General features: G+C 41.0%; 1 protein-coding gene across 4 annotated transcripts in view; it reads left to right on the forward strand.

The window, feature by feature from the left end:
• LOC307045374 (stromal membrane-associated protein 1-like) overlaps positions 1-20,672 on the forward strand; it is a 204,905-nt gene that overhangs the window by 63,943 nt on the left and 120,290 nt on the right. For all 4 annotated transcript variants that reach the window (XM_079691000.1, XM_079690999.1, XM_079691001.1 and 1 more), the window contains exon 4: positions 12,948-13,023. In XM_079691000.1, the coding sequence (XP_079547126.1) occupies positions 12,948-13,023 (76 nt within the window). The remainder of the gene's footprint in view (positions 1-12,947; positions 13,024-20,672) is intronic.

Below are 20,672 nucleotides of genomic sequence, written 5' to 3' on the forward strand. Positions count from 1 at the left end.
GCCTGCGCTATTGGCTGACTTTCGTTGTTGTCGTTTGGCGGGGCCCCGGGGGGGGGTGTGTGAGTGAGTTACTCTCATTGGTTAACACTTGACCAGCACCCGTGTGTTACAGTTTGATTGACAGCAAACAGACCCCCGTGATGATAGCCTTCCCTGCTTTCTCAACAGCCATTGGATAAAGCTGATTTTAGAAAAGCGTTTTAGCCAATCAAAATGAAATATGCGGGACATCGTCTCAATTTGCGGGACGCACCAAAAGTCGTGAAAATGCTGTGCAGTCCCACGCAAAGCGGGACATCTGGTCACCCTAGCTCACATATAAGCCCTGCTAGTTACTGTGCTATGTGTGCAAATGAAATATTGAGTTGGATTCCCTGTCCATATTTGCTACATCAGTATAGAATAGAGTTAAACTTATATGCTTTTCTTTCTTCCGCTAAGAAAAAATTGCCTGGAGAACGAGCAACGGCTAGAACTGCGACGATAGCAACGTAGCTTCAAATCACGGATTGTGGTTTTTCTTCCAATCAATGTAAAGGTTTATGTTACATCAAAGCTGTCCCCGTATGGAAACTCACAGGCAACAGCTCTATGTCAGGGGTACATATGCGGTCCTTTACAGTCACATGGCCAGGGTTACAGCATCTGTTATTAATAAAGACAGCAAGTCCTCCACCTTTCTTCTGGGTAATCTGTTTGTCTCTGACGGCTTGCACCACGGGGAATTGTTAAGTTTGGAACCAAAGAGTCCGGTTTATCCCCGTTCAGCCATGTCTCAGTAATGCACAACAGTCTCTCGTGTTGAGAGACAACGGAAGGCAAATACGGTTTAAATCTCCAATTTCTCTTTTTATTTTTTTCACGAGTGCTCAAGCTTTTGTTTGTTTATCGGCAGGTAAATCCTACACTGGCACTTCTACTTGATCGTAGCTGTTAAGCTGTAGTTTGTGTCCATTTCAGTATTTTAAAAGTATTAACATGTAGGAAAAACACCACCAACACAATCATGTATTGGATTTTTCCAGACGCAGTTTGCAATAAATCTCCAAAAAGCAATTACAGGGGCCAAGCAATCAGCGTGTTCGGAACCAACACCGCACCAGTTCTCTAACAATTCTAGACTGCTTCTCAAAGAGTATCTAAATTCATTAATATTGTTGTCATGCAAAGATACCCAAATGTCCTTAGTGGCATTTTTACAACCAGTTCCCTTTTAATTGCTGACATCCATACATTTGTGTTGAGATATTGAAAAGTATATGGTGAAGATTAACTAGGAAAATTATACTTCATTTAGTGTCTGGCTTGTATGGCTCCACCATGTGATTTTTTTCACACTCATCCGACAGTGGGTTTAGTAAAGTGCTGCCGTAGCGTAGCCTCCTATCTGTTCTGCTGTTTCCAATCAACAGTTATAAATGCTATGTGTTTGAGATGCCGCTCATCAGCCTGCCTCTTGTATCTCGCGGCTCGGCTCGTGCCGGTGGTCATCATTTTTCAATCTTTTGAAGTCTATTACTCTATCTGACAGAAGCATTGCTGCTGAAAATAGGCAGATAAGATTCTCGGGATTAGCCTCCATGTAGTGCCTGAATGTAAGAGTGATGTGTTTGAATTGCCATTTGTGTGTCTGCAAGTCTGTCAGGCGGGAATCCAGATATAAACAGCAATGCTGTGTCTGAATGTGTGAACTTCTTTACTTACGTTTGCTATTTTGAGTGCATAAGTGCATCTGTATGGCAAATTGCAGTGCACTATGAGTACTGCTTAATCGGAACAGCCAATCAGAGTGATTTATTTTGCCGACATCAGTGCCGAAAAGTGCAGACAGTGCAGAATCACTTCTAAAACTAGACAGACGCTTCAGTCTATAACTCCAACCAATGGCTCCATATTGACAGACGGCCAAAAATTGGTTTGTGTGCCAGGTTCTCAAATCCATTAAACCATTAAATCACTGTTAAACAAAGGTTTCACATGAACCTTTCCCAATCTTTTGCCACCATTATTAAGGTTTGATTGGAAGTGAAAGCTTGTGGGTTTTGATATAAACTTACATCCAGCCATTCTTCTAAACAAACAAACAACTGATGCTCTTGTTTTGGAGATCTTGTCTCTTGCAGGCGGAGCGTGGTGGACCAAAATGCAAATGGGGGAAGAACTTCACAGATAGCAACACACAAGGATCTAACAAACACTAACAGAAAACGTATACACATTCAGAACTTATAACAAGAACAAGACAAAGCTGGGGAAGGGGGGCAAGAAAAACACATATCACATCATGACTAGGGTGACCAGGTGCCAACAAGCAACATGTGGGACAAATAGGACGTTTTTGCGGGACATGTTACTGCGTTGCTAAGAGCTAGATTAGATGTATATATAATGTCTATCCAACCCTTGAACATTTCTATTAAACTATTAGTTTATAAATATGAATAACAACGCTTTTCTTTGACTTCGGGGGCGGCGCCAGGCGGTAGCTTGCAGTTGCTACAGCAACACCAACATTTGGCAACCCCAAGAAATGTATGTATTTTTTTTTTTTATTTATATATATATATATATATGTATATATGTGAAATTCATAATTTGAAAAATTATTGATTCGAAAATGATATGATACAGTACAGTAAAAATACTTCTGGGTGTTTTATTCAAGCTCGGCTCTTTGGTGTGGCACAAGCGCATTTTGTTTGAGTGAGTGAGCGAGAGAGAGAGAGAGAGCACCGGTACCGGAGATTGTTGTTGTTGAGCTGACGGATATTGGAAGCATACTTGCCAACCTTGAGACCTCAGAAATCGGGAGTATTTCAAAATGCAAAATGGGGGGGGGTGTTAGTGGATCGCCGGAGCTGCTAGATTAACATTAACATGCTTATTGTAGTTCTAAGTGCAATGCCTTGCGGCCTGTAGCACCATCCTTGATGGAGCATACAGTGGGGCAAAAAAGTATATTTAGTCAGCCACCAATTGTGCAAGTTCTCCCACTTAAAAAGATGAGGCCTGTAATTTTCATCCTAGGTATACCTCAACTATGAGAGACAAAATGAGAAGAAAAAAAATCCAGAAAATCACATTGTCTGATTTTTGAAGAATTTATTTGCAAATTATGGTGGAAAATAAGTATTTGGTCACCTACAAACAAACAAGATTTCTGGCTCTCACAGACCTGTAACTTCTTCTTTAAGAGCCTCCTCTGTCCTTCACTTGTTAACTGTATTAATGGCACCTGTTTGAACTCGTTATCAGTATAAAAGACAACTGTCCACAACCTCAAACAGTCACACTCCAAACTCCACTATGGCCAAGACCAAAGAGCTGTCAAAGGACACCAGAAACAAAATTGTAGACCTGCACCAGGCTGGGAAGACTGAATCTGCAATAGGTAAGCAGCTCGGTGTGAAGAAATCAACTGTGGGAGCAATTATTAGAAAATGGAAGACATACAAGACCACTGATAATCTCCCTCAATCTGGGGCTCCACGCAAGATCTCACCCCGTGGGGTCAAAATGATCACAAAAACGGTGAGCAAAAATCCCAGAACCACACGGGGGGACCTAGTCAATGACCTGCAGAGAGCTGGGACCAAAGTAACAAAGGCTACCATCAGTAACGCACTACGCCGCCAGGGACTCAAATCCTGCAGTGCCAGACGTGTCCCCCTGCTTAAGCCAGTACATGTCCAGGCCCGTCTGAAGTTTGCTAGAGAGCATTTAGATGATCCAGAAGAGGATTGGGAGAATGTCATAGGGTCAGATGAAACCAAAATAGAACTTTTTGGTAAAAACTCAACTAGCCGTGTTTGGAGGAGAAAGAATGCTGAGTTGCATCCAAAGAACACCATACCTACTGTGAAACATGGGGGTGGAAACATCATGCTTTAGGGCTGTTTTTCTGCAAAGGGACCAGGACGACTGATCCGTGTAAAGGAAAGAATGAATGGGGCCATGTATTGTGAGATTTTGACTGACAACCTCTTTCCATCAGCAAGGGCATTGAAGATGAAACGTGGCTGGGTCTTTCAGCATGACAATGATCCCAAACACACCGCCCGGGCAACAAATGAGTGGCTTCGTAAGAAGCATTTCAAGGTCCTGGAGTGGCCTAGCCAGTCTCCAGATCTCAACCCCATAGAAAATCTTTGGAGGGAGTTGAAAGTCTGTGTTGCCCAGCGACAGACCCAAAACATCACTGCTCTAGAGGAGATCTGCATGGAGGAATGGGCCAAAATACCAGCAACAGTGTGTGAAAACCTTGTGAAGACTTACAGAAAACGTTTGACATCTGTCATTGCCAACAAAGGGTATACAGTGGGGCAAAAAAGTATTTATTCAGTGTCGTGGCAGCTTTAAAATCAGCTGTGGTCTAGAGAGAATAATCGGTAAGGTAACAAACGTACAGCAACACAATATTCGTATTAAAAGCAATAAGGATCTTTTATACTTGCAAGTATGACGTCTCCTCAAAAAGAGCATGTACTGTTCAGAGTGAAACAGTCTCTCCTTTAGAGGAGGACATCAAAGCTTAGTTACATGACAAACAATATTTGGTTAGGCCAGCTGAGACCCCCTGGCACTGTATGCAAAACCATCACTCCATGCAAGACAATGGGATATACAGATACCCCTCAGACAGTATGCAAAACCTTCTCTCAATACAGAGCAAAAGGGATGTCATAAAACCCTCTTGCAAAAACATCTGTTGATCACTCACACACATTCAAAGGTCCCTCCAGGGATTTGACCTAATCAGTCAAACCTTTGACATGACAATTGCAGAATACAGCAGTTTACATTTCATTAGGTTTACACTGTATTAAGCTTTTGGACCATAATTTCCATCACACTCCCCCCTTGATTATTATTAATCATCAATCCGAAGTTGGTATTTAAAATGAACATTGCTCAATCTTTTTGTAGGACTAAATGTGAATATTTGAAAAGTTCCTTTTCATCCTGTGTGTCTGTTACACTTTCTTATGTTACCTAAATCTCCATCCTCACACATGCTTAGTTTAGCACCTTAGAGTTAAACTCCCATACATTGTTAAAAATACAATACAAAGTATAAGAAGTACATCAATAACAAATACTACTTTATCAAATATCAAACATTTTTGAATAGTATAAACCCCCCTTAGGTCAAATTGTCATGTATCGAAGGAATAACACGACAAAAACGTCTTCAAGCTTTCTAAAGCTGTTTAACATATTAATCATTTTATGCAAATGTTTAGGTATTAGTGTCGAACTTGCTTAACCGCTCAGATTTAGGTTGAGTTATCGCCCAATTATTTCATTTTCCTTAGATTATATACAGTAATACAATTTCATACTTTCACGTAGCAAACACATACTCTTTCATTTGTACTTTTCTATTTAAATCCCACATTGTAACTGGAAACTTTCTTTTCTCCAAATTAGTTTTCATAAAGTAAAAATTCGGAATACCTCATTCAGTTACATTATCAACATTACTTTAACTTTCTCCACTCACTCAACCCAACTTCACTTTATGTTTAACCCACCTGTATGTTGTTTCAAAACATTAAATTATAAATGGTGTGCTTATAATTTATAATATTAATGTTTTCTAAATTAATTATAGACCTCCTTATTGTTCAGCGCTGCTTCAACATCTTAATGATTGGCCTGTGCCAATCTACAGACTAAAATAAAACTCCAACATCTTCAGGTGAACTACATTTCAATAGCTCTGAATTTCTGATGGGCATCTGTGATTCCTAAACAAATTCTTAAAATCAAAGTGTAATAGTGAACAACAACTCATGTTTCTGGTAAAGATACACTAATGACGTGGATACAATAAAAACAACTCAAACCATGATGCAGCCAGAATGAATGAATGTCCTGGGTGTGTCTGTCCTGTAAGGAATGTCATGAAGGAGTACTTGTGAATCAGAGTCAATTTCCCAGGGCTTCCGTCTCTGCCAATCACATAGCCTCTTACATCTCTGAGGCTTGTCCTTGCCTGTTGATGTAACAGTGATGCCTCTTATGAACTTTGGTTCATCCATTTCTGTTGGTCCCTCATGTGACTCCGACCTCACAAAGACATCAGTATCAGGCAGCCACTGAGGAGTAGACAGCAACTGCTCTCTCTGTTGTGCCAGACCCCATCTGCCTGAATGGGCTTCCTTCTTCAAGCTCCTTCTGGTCGAAGCTCCCTTAAATGCAGTGTGGATCCTCTGAAGCAGTGTGTCCTTCCAACGGTGACGCCTTCCTGCAGTGTCTCCAGTGGATTCCAAGTTGCCCTCTCAGACATCTTAGCAGCCGAGTTGGTCAACAGCAAATCCTGGAACAGCCCAGCCCCCCTTGGCTTTCTCCAATTCAGTCTCTTGCAGTCCTTCATCACCGCCCCTTCTCAGCTTGGATCATATGCAGAAGTCCCTCCAATGGCACCAGGCTGCCAAAACTGCTTCTACCTGTCAGTGATTGGATCTTAACAAGCTTAAAAACGAATGCAGAAATCCAACATACTGTCATAAAATGTCTCACAGTAACACCTTGGCCACTTCTTCTGCATCTGTGTTACCTGTTATAATTCAATCAATATTTGAAAACATGTCAACAATCATCAAACCGTATCTTATCCCCACACACGGAGCACGTTCATTTAAAATCCATCATCAAATGGTCAGTTTGAACCTAAATGAAAAATTTAAATTGTGAATTGTCAGTTATATGAGCTTATATGAGCAGCCATGTTGACATTATTGGCTACTCCCCCCTTTTACACATCAACATATGTGTAAAAACAAAACAAAAAACACCCTGTGCAGGAAAAAAAATTCATTATTATTTCCACAATAAACACTTTAGTGAGAAGGCGTGTGTCTCTCCTTCAACCAGTCCTAAAAGAAAACAGAATCTTGAGATTTAGTTTGAACCCCACACTTTTGAATTTCCACCTCCGGTGGAAGTAAATGGCATATGTGCGGTTTTCCAGCTCGTGGATTTTAGGAATCCTCTCGTTTCCCACAAAGCCCCAAAATCATGTTAGTCCAAAACATGCTTGGTTAGTTATTGTTTTAGAATCATGCAGTTACACTGATCACATGTAGACATACATTCACACTCATACTGTCTGGTTGTCAAGTCAGGTTCGGTCAGGTTCACCCCAGAGTCAGTCATTGACAGTGCTTTTGTCAAGTAGCACCGTCAGTCGGGGTCAAAAGTCATTTGTCATGCTCTGTAGAGACTTTGAATATCTCAGCCCAGGCAGGTATCCTTTGTCTACAAAAGCCTGACATATGCTGAGTGCCATCATTTATTTCTTCAGAATTAAAACTATCATTTTCAAGATGGATCTAACTTTTCATTGGGACAGCTGCTTCCTATATTTCCTTATAGTACTACTACTGCAATTTATTAACACCTAATCTATATTAAAATATCTAATAGATCTATTTCAGAAACTTGTGCACATAACTATTATCTTGAGTCAAAACATTATTAGGATCCGTGTAACTCTGCAATGTATTTCATAATTCATTACATTTATTTATTTTCAATTTTGGTCTACTTAAAGAAACTTTTCAACCTTTTAACCGCGGGAGTAATGTGTGGAACTATGGGAACATGTCACAATTACTCCTTTCCTTATGTGGTTTCCTGGTCGTGTGGCTTATTATATTTAACATGGTCTGTAGTCGAATTAAGGAGTTTATCACTATGGCAGGTATGTTTTAATAAATACCATATTTGAGATCATCCCACAATTTGGGCATAACATCTTCTAATTTCAGTTCATCACTAATTAAGTGGATGTCCACTGGAAGGTGGTGGCGCTGGTCTTTTTAAACTCATAAACTGGTGCTTTGCATGCTTCCCTAGGAGGGTGCAGATAAGATTTTAGAAAACATCTGAAGGGTGGGTAAAATGACCCCTTCTCCCCACAGATGTCGGTTGCCAAGAATATGCACCATTACAATGAGTGATCCAAGGGCCCCACATGTTTGCTCCAAGTTATATTGCTTCTTCTAAATTTAATTTGTCATTCCTATTTGCCCAAAGTGTCTTCTTTAAAAACTGCATTTCGAACTACAGACAACAGTTATTTCCCTCTTAGACATATCTATGCTCAAACCACTGCTAATCCGAATATGCATCTACACGTGGTATAAACTCTCCCTTTAAACTGTAGATCAATATGTTTACAAATTAAAACACTTCCAAGTTCACACATGAATAAAAGCTCTAAAATAATAATTGGTCAATATGATGAAAAGAGCAAAGAATGTGTTCTACCCTGTACTCATACAGTGCCTACAGTGTGTTCTAAGTTTATTTTCTCATTTTACTAGAAATAATATCCTCTTTTCTGCTATTTGTAATTTACTTGCTTGATTGCTTAATGCTTGCAGAATAATTATTTTTTTATATCTAACAAGCCAGTTCAAGTTCTTTAATGTGGTCCCTTTTTGTGTGCATTAGAGAGTAAGTGTGTTTATGTGCAAAACTCACTCATTTCCAGTTCCCTTCCTTGTCTCTTTTGGTTATCCCAAGCCCCAGCGCTCCCGACCTCCTCTCACTCTGTGACCTTGCAGGCTTGAAAACAGTCCCACCTTCTTCTTCTTCATATTGCTACTCCTCCCTTCAGTTCCATACAATCTTTAATTCGATGTTCCAATGAACTACAGCGGAAACATCCTCTTTGTCTTTTGGACCCTCTGCCTCTTCCTCTACTTGATGTTCTTCTGCCCCTTTGAATCTGCTGTTCAAAAGCTTGGAGCTGTGCCGTCTGCAAACGCTTTCCAGTCTTATCTTTTCTTTTCGTTAATTCTTCAGTAGAATTGTTCATTACTTTTCCAGCAAGGCGGTCATAGGTGAGGACAGGTTTCAAATGTCCTTCCCAAACCTCAACTGGGTTATGCAGGTTGTTTATAACTTCTCTCTCGAAGACCAGGGATGGAAAACATACGTGATTCCTGCATCATTTACATCCCCTCTAGGATCAAGAATGTCAAAAATGGGCATCAAAATGCAACTGTCTTTCCTGTTCCGTATTGTTTCCCAGCCGGAAAGTGGCCCTCCAGGGGTTAAAACACGTGTTTCCAGAGGGGCTTCACACCCTTTTCCCGAGGGACTGTTGCAGAGTAGATATCTGTCAGCATGGTGTTCTGTACACAGCCTTGTTGTTGATTCAGCTTTTTGTCCATCATATGGCGGAGGAGAATGAAGAGTTCTGCGGAGGCCTTGTGCGTCATCCAGATCAGGAGGGTCGGGGCTCTGTACTTGAGAACCAGAGGGAAAGTCCAGGTCGCGGTCCAGTTTATCCAGAAGGACCCTAGCACACTGAGTTCTGATGACACCACCCCCCTGTTCTCCTCTCTCTATTTTTTGATGTTCTACTTTTTCCAAACCCTGTCTTAACTTGTCTAACTGATTTAGACTTGAACTGCCTTTGTCAGGAAAACCATTTTTCACCCACATATTTAAATATGCACATGTCCAAGCACCATGCTTGTCGCACATTACCTGTGCACACCCTTCATACTCCAAAATTACCTTTTTGCTATTTGACTTTCCCATCTTTATTTTTTTGTATTTAGAAATACAGAAATATATTGCCCAAAACAACAAAAAATCCCACTTTAAAATACAGGAAATCAGTAAACAGCACCTGAAATGTGTTCACTTAGGTTAAAAACATACATATATCGAAATTACAATTTTTTTACACAAGATTATCTTAATTTTCTTATAACTATTATTACTACGCGTGATCACTTAATATATATATTTCTCATAGGCCTTTATCTTCTATATAGCGCTTTCTAAAAACAGTTACCACAACCGCTACAGTTACCAAAACTGTTTTGACGTCGTGAATTATTGTGTGTACCAAACACCATCAATAACTCTTCTATATAGCGCTTTTTAAACAGTTACCAAAACTGCTACAGTCACCAAAACTGTTTTGTCTAAACAGTTACCAAAACTGTTTTGTCTAAACAGTTTCCAAAACTGTTTTGTCTAAACAGTTACCAAAACTGCTTTGAGTTACACTCGATTAATGTACCAAACATTCATTAGCTCGTCAGCCCTTAGCGAGTTAACTTTACATTTTTCCCTTTCAATACAAGTATTGTGCTCGCACCTTTTCTCCTCTTTTTGAAAAAAAAATATATTATTCCCTTGGAAAAATGTCATACCGAGCAAATCTGTGATCCCCTCTCTGCAGGCGGCTTCAGCTCTCCCCTGCGATCAGTTACTATCGTACAGGGAGAGGTTTTGCCTCAAGGATCCGGTCTCTGGCTGTGCACAGTTTACCAGGAGAGGACGCCTCACAGTAGATTACTCAAGTAGACAAAACAAGACGAGCCCCCAAATGTCGTGGCAGCTTTAAAATCAGCTGTGGTCTAGAGAGAATAATCGGTAAGGTACTGTAACAAACGTACAGCAACACAATATTCGTATTAAAAGCAATAAGGATCTTTTATACTTGCAAGTATGACGTCTCCTCCAAAAGAGCACGTACTGTTCAGAGTGAAACAGTCTCTCCTTTAGAGGAGGACATCAAAGCTTAGTTACATTACAAACAATATTTGGTTAGGCCAGCTGAGACCCCCTGGCACTGTATGCAAAACCATCACTCCATACAAGACAATGGGATATACAGATACCCCTCAGACACAGTATGCAAAATGTTCACTCAATACAGAGCAAAAGGGATACAGATAACACCTTATCCTAACTTCCTTCCCCTCATCCTTCCTGTAGTGTCATAAAACCCTCTTGCAAAAACATCTGTTGATCACTCAAACACATTCAAAGGTCACTCCAGGGATTTGACCTAATCAGTCAAACCGTTGACATGACATTTGCAGAATACAACAGTTTACATTTCATTAGGTTTACACTGTATTAAGCTTTAGTACCATCATTTCCATCACATCAGCCACCAATTGTGCAAGTTCTCCCACTTAAAAAGATGAGAGGCCTGTAACTTTCATCCTAGGTATACCTCAACTACAAGAGACAAAATGAGAAAAAGAAATCCAGAAAATCAAATTACTTTGTCTGATTTTTAAAGAATTTATTTGCAAATTATGGTGGAAAATAAGTATTTGGTCAATAACAAAAGTTCATCTCAATACTTTGTTATATACCCTTTGTTGGCAATGACAGAGGTCAAACGTTTTCTGTAAGTCTTCACAAGGTTTTCCTGCGTTTTCCCCCCGTGTGGTTCTGGGATTTTTGCTCACCGTTCTTGTGATCATTTTGACCCCACGGGGTGAGTCTTCCCAGCCTGGTGCAGGTCTACAATTTTGTTTCTGGTGTCAGCTCTTTTGTCTTGGTCATAGTGGAGTTTGGAGTGTGACTGTTTGAGTTTGTGGACAGGTGTCTTTTATACTGATAACGAGTTCAAACAAGTGCCATTAATACAGTAAACGAGTGGAGGACAGAGGAGGCTCTTAAAGAAGAAGTTACAGGTCTGTGAGAACCAGAAATCTTGTTTGTTTGTAGGTGACCAAATACTTATTTTACCGAGGAATTTACCAATTAATTCATTAAAAATCCTACAATGTGATTTCCTGGATTCTTTCCCCCCATTCTGTCTCTCATATTTGAAGTGTACCTAGGATGAAAATTACAGGCCTCTCTCATCTTTTGAAGTGGGAGAACTTGCACAATTGGTGGTTGACTAAATACTTTTTTGCCCCACTGTATTCTCCATCACGGATGGTGCTACAGGCCGCAAGGCATTGCACTTAGAACTACAATAAGCATGTTAATGTTAAACAGCTCCGGCGATCCACTAGCCCCCCCCCCCCCCCCCCCCATTTTGCACTTTGAAATGCTGCCAATTTCTGAGGTCTCAAGACAACAATCTCCAGTACCGGTGCTCTCTCTCTCGCTCACTCACTCAAACAAAATGTATAACAAAGTATTGAGATTAACTTTTGTTATTGACCAAATACTTATTTTCCACCGTGATTTGCAAATAAATTCTTTAAAAGTCAGACAATGTGATTATCTGGATTAATTTCTCATTTTGTCTCTCATAGTTGAGGTATACCTAGGATGAAAATTACAGGCCTCTCATCTTTTTAAGTCGGAGAACTTGCACAGAACTTGCACTTGGCTGACTAAATACTTTTTTGCCCCACTGTATGTCCTTATCTGTGTCAGCTTCTCGAGCCGTGTCTGGACATGCAACACTTGCATTGTCATATACTGTATGCAGAAGTGTTATTTAAAACAACACATTAAGTTGACGAAATACTCAAGTCAAGTGTATAAAGTCAGATCCAGTCATATCTTAGATGGGGCAGTGATATCATAAACCTGTTCATCTCCGCATTCAAACACTGCACTTTTTCTTTTTTAACCAGCTGTTCTGTATTCACCATGCAGGTGCAACCATGTGGCCTTTATCCTGGATTATGTGTTTAAGTCATGGATGTTTAAAGTTTAACTTCTTCATATTTGTCTAATATTATAGTTTACTTTTCATTCATGAAGTATGACGCTGCGCTGTCAGTACTCTTATCCATGTTTGTGATTGGTCAAATGTTGCTAACCCCACCCCTTGCACGTGAACGCGCTCTCAGCCGGAGAGAGAAACCCTGGCTTGATTTACTGAGTTGATAACCAGCATCGTAGGACCGCTTAGCGAGATCTCGTGTGTTAGGTTAAGCCAGATAACTCAAACATATCCAGGGTCTGTTGAACTGGATTTGTCGTACAGGCCACTTTTCACCCTAATCATGACAGACGTTTCTCAAATCTGTTACAATAGTTTTTTTCTTGTATTTAATCTTCTCCAGGAATTCAAATGTACAAACTCCTAATCACAACTTTTTTTATTTATGTCAGTGAGGATTTTAGCAAACTGTACGTCTCTGTCAGTCTGCATTATGGAGATTTGGATATTTTTGTGCATTATTTCTGTCCTTAACCCTGACCTTTAGAGCAGTGGAGGTCTTCATCCGGGACAAGTACGAGAGGAAAAAGTACTACGACAAGGAGGTGCTGGCTGCAGCTACAGTGAGTGTCACCAGGTCTTCCTTTTACATGTTTGTTTTAGCCAGTCAGTCCATGTGATTATAACTGTGTATAGAGCTGCTGTTTCATGAACATGTGTATCAATTGTTGCCTGTACACTGTATGCAAATTATTAGGCAAGTGTGAATTTTGACCATACCATCATTTTTGTGCATATTTTCCAACTCCAAGCTGTATAAACTTGAATGCGTATTAGATTTAAGCACATCAGGGGATGTGTATTTGTTCAATGACGGAGGGTATGTCCTAACGAGATCAGCACCCTATATAAAGCTTTGCATAATTGTATCAGGCAGCTTCTTTTCCTCAGCCAAAATGGTCCAAATAAGAGATTTAACGGACTTTTGTCAAACATTTTTGTCTTTCAGCGGGGTTGCAGCACTCGCTTGCTAAGATATTGGGTCCTGATCATATGGGATTAGTTTTGTGTCATAAAGATAAAGCAACACTTTCTCGGAATCAAGCAAAACTAAGAGTTTAAGAGAAAAAAAAGAAAAAATAGTCAAGCAAAAATACATTTAATTAAAAAAATAAAACTATAAGTTGCAAACAAATCATTTGTGTAATCATTAAAACTACAAGTCTTTTTTTCTTTGTTTTAACATATCTTTTTGTTTGCAGTTCTATTTGCTTCTTTTTCAATGATCAGACTTTTGCTCTCGCTGCAGCTCTTCTCGTTTGCGCTCCGTCATTTTTTGTTTTCGATTCTGACAAACGTCCCAGGTGGGCGGGACTTTCAGGGGTGTGTCCCAATTGGCTCGGCCTGACCACTCAGTATCTTATGGATTGCTGAGCATTAGACTTGTGTTGTGTAGTTTATACTTCATTCCGACTTTAAATATTGTAATACCTGAACACACTGCTGCTGTTAAATAATGTCCCAATTTGGGATTGATAAAGTGTCTGTCTATATATTTATTTTATAGATAAAAAAAACACCAATGTATTTTCAAGCTAAAGGTGATACACAATTGTTGTGTCCCCACTAGGGATGAGGAAGAGCAACACACACCAGTTGGAATTGGTAATAATTATAAATGGCTTTATTGTACCAGGGTGAAACAAAATGGCAGGCAGCCTGAAACAAACAAAAAGGCCAAAAGGGCACAGGTTGACAAATAACCAAACAAAGGGAGGACTCTAACAAAAGGAGTCTAATGGCATAAAGGGAAAATAAATACTAATATACTAAATAAAGAACGAAACAAAACCTCACTTTAAAAGTGGTACAACTAACCAAAGAATCTATGCAAAACACAGCTAAACTAGAAAGCAACAGTCACAAAATCCTAACCTATTCTAAACACTAACTAAGCTACTCTAGACACTACTAATTACACAAGTTTAACCACAGTTCAACAGAATTCACTAAGTAGCAAGAGGCGTCTGTTCCACATCACAGAGCCTCTTGAGTGATCATTGTCCCCAAGCTTTGTAGTAATCTCCAGCAGGTGGGCGCCGACTGTGCGCTGCGATTGGAGTGCGTTGGGCCCGGCGTGCTCCAATCGCAATCTTCAGGGGCGGACCAGGAGATGGCAGCCAATAACGAGAGGGCAACCGCACAGCTCATTTACATAGAACACACACAGCTAAAAACACTCAGACGACCAGGAAGGCACTCCCCCCCCCTTAAGACACAAACCCACAGGCTTTGTGAACCTAAACACACTAACGAAACTCCACACATGACACACATTCTAACATAAAACAAACCTAACTAATAACACACACTAACATCGCAAACTCAACCTGGACAAAGCATCAGCCAACACATTCTCTGAGCCCTTTTAATGACTGGTGTCTACATTTGTAGTCCCGCACAATCAGAGCCCATTGCATGAGACGCTGATTGTGCTTGGACACGCTAGAGCAGAATACGAAGGGATCATAACAGGTAAACACCACAATTGGCCAAAGGCTGGGTCCAACATGAATCTTAAAGTGTTGTAGAGCTAACACCAACACTAGGATCTGATAACCTAGCTGACGCTCTCGGGTTACCGGGAGAGTCGAAAAGTCGAGAGGCTTGCCTGAGCCGTCGTGTTGTGCTGGTCTCGCGACATCCTCACGAGGGGAAGCCACAATTTCTGGCTTCTCCTCGAACACAGCTTCATCTGAAGGCACCGGCAAAATCACAGGATCAGACAATGGGACATCAAAAACACTTTTACTCGCCTGTACCAGAGTTCCCGTTAGCCGGTAATTACCGGACTACGACCGCTAAAATATGCTGAAGACTGGCAAATCTAAATCTCTCCGGTCAAAGTCTCAGTTCAAAAATAATTTCCGTTTAGCGTAATACCACATCAGTTGTGCAACTTGCGCCACTTATGTGACATACAAAAGAGTATGTGACAGACAAGAATAGTCCATTTTAACGTCTAACACTTAATATGGAGAAAGAGATGTCCTGTATGGGTTGATTGTGCGTTGATCTGTTGGTAATGCCTCGGGGTTCCGGTGGGCATGTAAACAAAACACATAATGCTGAGCTATACTTTGTGGCCTCACCCTGTTGCATAGCGACACTTATTGTTTAGGTTTCTTTTAATAAGAAGGCAGTCATATCATTAGCTTGATCTGATCGATATGGACATAAACGCGAGTGAAGTCTAATCTGATGGGAGAGAGAGATCAGCTGCTGCTGACGAGTCGACACGCAGCTCCGCATGATCACCTGCGGCGGTGAGCGGAAAAAAACACACACTTCAGGTTAGAATATCACACTTAGCTATTTTAATTACCTCTCAAACTACCTAATCTAGTTATAGATATGTTTAGTTTTACTGTCGGGTCACTCATTACTGATCCGCGAGCTGCATGATACTGGCTGTCAGGAGAGGGAGAGAGCGCTCCGTTTATTATTCCAGTGTTATTGTAAATGACTGTTCACTTTTGAATAATGTAGTTAATCTACTATAATTAGTTTGTTTAATATCGAATCATATCAATTTGTTTTAAAGCACAATAAATAACAAAGAAGACCTTTGGCCGGCACTTTTCTCATTTAGTCCGGAAGATTTAAACTTTAACGGATATGTTGACCGGCGAAAAAATATTCTAACGGGAACTCTGGCGTGTATGGGTAATCAGGCCAATACCTTTTGGCGGGGCCATATTCTGCCACTGTTCTTTATGCTTCAGAGCTGCACAGTTGGCGATGACATGTTCAGGTTTGTGACAATAGAAACACTCTCTCTCTTCTCTTGTTACATCGTACACAGTTGATGGCTGAGTAAATGGTGCGGCTGACACACGGCAGGATCTCTCAGTAGAGACCAAATGGAACACAGATTTATGAGTGAGCACATACTCATCGGCTAACACAGCAGCAGCAGAGAGAGAGTTTCCCTTTTGTTCATTCAGGTACATAACAATGCGATCAGGCAAACATTTCTTAAACTCCTCCAACATAATCAATTCCTTCAGAGAAGGATAATCAGTGGCATTACATGAGGCAATCCACTTAGCAAAACACATTCCCTTTTTCCTAGCGAACTCTACTTGCGTTTGATCAGGACCCTTCCTATGGTGTATAAACTTCTGCCGGTCAGCTTCAGGGACTAACTCATACACTCTGAGGATGGCAACCTTCACTGAGTCATACTGTACAGCAGGCCTATTGAAATGGCGGCCCGCGGGCCAGATGCAGCCCAGAACCAACTCCAGAGTGGCCCAGCCTCCCGTGGCCAAATTCCTACACTAGTACAGACCAGGATTGCAACACTCCGCGTTGCATAGAAACCACCAAACCACAACGCAGCACGTTTTTTGAAAGTGCATCTAGTGGTGCTAGTAACGATGGTCCTATGATAGCAACTCTCTCTCAACTCTGAAGCGTAAACAGAGAAAAAACGGTCATTGATCTTGTGGAGCAGATGCGCGCATTCCAAGTCAAGCTGGACCTTTTCGCGACCGACTTGAGTACGGGTCGGATGCTGCATTTTCCGACGCTCCTCAAACACATCACATCCCCGGCACAAATCACGGATGTGATGACAGATTTCATTGCGAGGTTGAAAGAGAACTTTGCCGGTCGATTGGATGGACTTGCTCTGCCCACAGAGGTGATGGGTTTTGCCAGAGACCCCTTCACTGTTGCAATAGATGGGGACGTATCAACCAGAGCAAAGGAAGTGGTCCCCTGCATCGACGAGGGGAATATGCATTCATCCATAATGGCACAAGAGCAGGGTACTAACGGGCCAGCGAAGTTTTGGAGTGATGTCAAAAAACAGCAGTTCCCTAACGTTCAGAAAGTAGCGATCTGTGTGCTCAGTATGTTTGGATCAACATACACATGTGAATCAAGCTTTTTCACACATGAACTCAATCAAAAGTAGCACACGCTGCTCCCTGACTGACAGCAGTCTTCACCAATGTTTTAGGATTTACATCCTATGAGCCAAAAATCACTGCTCTTGTTCAAAACAAAAAATGTCACTTCTCCCATTGAGAAAGTCAGCGATGACAAATCACAAATGAGGTGATAGTAAGCACCTAGTTTACTATAGTAGACGTGTAGTGTAGTATTCATTCATATAGTTACCCTTATCCCGTGTTATGGGTTTGTGCACTGAAGGGTTTGACAGTTCTTTCTGTATGCATTTGAATGCACTTTGTAATGTGTCTGGGTCAAATGTGACCAAACGTATGATTTTTTTAGTTTTTACTTGAAAAGTGAAAAAATAGTATTGCTCTAGTACTACCTCTTTTTGTTACATTGGAGCTCTTTAACTGTTTGTTAATGCACTTTTTGATGTGCATGTGTCATATGTATCCAATTTTATTTTGTATGTGAGGACATTTATTAAGACTGCTATTATTGAATTCAGTTAAATGTACTTTGTGATGTGCCTGGTTAAAAAACAATAACCTGAATGTTTGACTTCTAAAGCAAACAAATGTAATGCTACAACTGTGCACTTTTTTTAATGCACTTTGAGATGCCTCAGATTCTGTTATATTAATGCTAATTTGTTGTATTTTTATGCACTTTTTGACGTACCTTTGTTGGATGAACAATGAATAAAAATTGCATGTTTTTCATCGCAGTAATATGTGTTGTCTTAAAATTTGTCATTACCCGCTTTTTACAGGCCGCTGAATGTCTGAATTTTGTAGTTATAAAATCTGGCCCAACTGAATGTGTAATTGAATAGCCCTGCTGTACAGTGTTTCCCCTAGGTTTACTGCCTTGGCAGGGTGCTGCTCGGGTACCTGCCCCGAAAAGAAAATTTGATTTTTTTTTTTATCCTCTGGAGCAGAGAGAGGAGCTTTGGATTATTGTTATTGATATCGTACAGTAACAAAGTATTTGTACATTAAAAAGTAATACAGTACAGTGTTACACTGTACTGTATTACTTTTATTCAAACTGTATTCCCTTCTTATCATGTAGCCTACACTTCTTCCTTTCATTGATACATTTAAATCACCTGTCTACAGCATATAACACACCTGCTGCTGCTGCTTCTCTCTGCCTCATCCTCTATTGCTGGAGGCAGCTCCACCTCATCTGATCTCTGATATGAAAGCAATCGTGTTATGATCATATTGAGCTATTGGTGTGAGTCTAACATTAAACAAGCAGTCTGCTTGTCATACATTGCTGACGATACATTTTAAGAGGCAATTTGTTGAGTCACGGCCACTAAATGCCGGTAGCATCAAGCTAGCAAATCCTGCATTAGTCTCACATCAACAGGTGTAGACAGAACATCCAATTATCCTGAGCTAATTTACTGAATAAACCAACTCACATCTCCTGTCTTTGTATTCACCCAACTCATTAGACTATTCTTCTGCTGGCGTTTCATTGTTGTTTTCTGTCAAATTCAATACTGTAGTTCAAAACCGCGGTACCCGGCTCACCATCTGTGAGCTATTTTTAGAATGCGCACGCTACGTTCGTTGTCGCGTTCACGCGCGTCCCCCTGGGCAGGCTGTTTGTGTCCTTCTCCCGTGACGATAACGGCTTGCGGTTAAAAAATAATAATAAACTAATTTGAAACGGGGGAGCAATAATGCAGATTTGTTTGACTTTTTTACGCTTTGTTGTTCTCCTCCTTTCCTCCGCTCTTGTCTCTGATTGTGAATGTGTGCATGCGCGTGTGTGTGGGGGGAGCCCCACCCTTCCGAAACAGAGCAGAGGGAGAATGTGAATACGCAAAGCAGTGGACACTGAAACATGCACATACATTGGATAAATAACATAGGCGTTTAGTTTATTTAATAAAAGAGCACATGTTCAATGTGAAAAGTGACCGTAGATAGATTACTTCAGTTGCAATTTGGTGCTATATATATATTTTTAAATAAAAAAAACAAAAACAAAAAACACCTTGAATTTCAGGCAGGGCGCGGGGCTCCGTTGGCAGGGCGCAGCGCCCCGCCAAGACAATGGTAGGGGAAACACGGCTGTAGGCTTTCCTCTAACGTGAGAGACGCAACTGCTTCCTGAGCTTTTCCATGTAATTTACACGTTACCATCAGAGCCCAAACTTCAGCCGGCCACCACAACGCTGTAGCAATGCGCTCGAAGGCACCAAAATAGGCATCCACCTCAGTCTCACGGAAGGCTGGCACTAACGAAATGTTTCTACTCACGTCAAAGGCAGGTGGAGGAGGTGTAAATAGAAAGTTTCTTCCGGCAGAGTCAAAAGCACCGGATGCGCGCAGTTGGGAGTCTAGCTCCAGCTGACGTATCCGGCAGTGGCGGCCGGCCCATAGGGGCGCTAGGGGCGCCACCCCCCCTCTTCCCACATGTTTGATTGTCATTAAAAATAAAAAATAAATAAAAAAATATATTTCCAAAAAATATATATTTTTTATTTTTATTTTTATTTTTAAAGAACAAGGTAAATATTATATAGTTGGTATCAGTAAAATGTATAATATACAATAAAATCTCGTTTAAAATTGTTTTACGATGTCTAAAGTTACTGATATGTCACATGTTTCCTGCCTGGCCGCAGCGTGTATCATTACCCTCTCTCATCCGGGCGGTAGAAAGGAGCCCTCAGCCAGAGCAGCTGCAGCCAACAAGCTGACTGTTGCTATCTGTAAACTATGCCGCCGAAACATAATTTTAGCCAATCAGCGTCGTCAGATCTGATGCTCAAAGGGCGCCCTTTCAGCGCCCTGGCCTTTGTGTCTGTGAGTTGTTTAGACTCGTATCCAAGGTGACGCTACAGTGGGGGATGGCTGCGTCTGCAGGTGTAGACTCCAGTGCTAGTGGATCGCCGGAGCTGTAGATTAACATTTGCATGCTTATTGTAGTTGTAAGGGCAATGCCTGTGGCATCATGGAGCATATGTGTGGGCTGAAGTTGTCGATTCTTGTTCAGTTTTCATCTTCCTCACCCTCTCAGACTTTGAGTTGCGCGCGCTGCTAAAGAGACGCGCTACCATGGAAACCAAACAATGGTGTAGCTGTATTAAAGTCCGAGTGGAAACAGTCGTGAGTAAATCTGATTTTGTCAGAAATCGGGAGAAATGCGGGAGTTTCCCGCGGAAATCGGGATGGTTGGAAAGTATGACCCACACACACACACACGGTTTTGTCACCATTTCCATAGCCCCACCAAAAATATTTTCCACCAGCCGCCACTGGTATCCGGACTTCCTTGT

This window comes from Notothenia rossii (genome assembly GCF_949606895.1).
Source record: "Notothenia rossii genome assembly, chromosome: 6".
NCBI classification, from domain to species: Eukaryota; Metazoa; Chordata; class Actinopteri; order Perciformes; family Nototheniidae; genus Notothenia; species Notothenia rossii.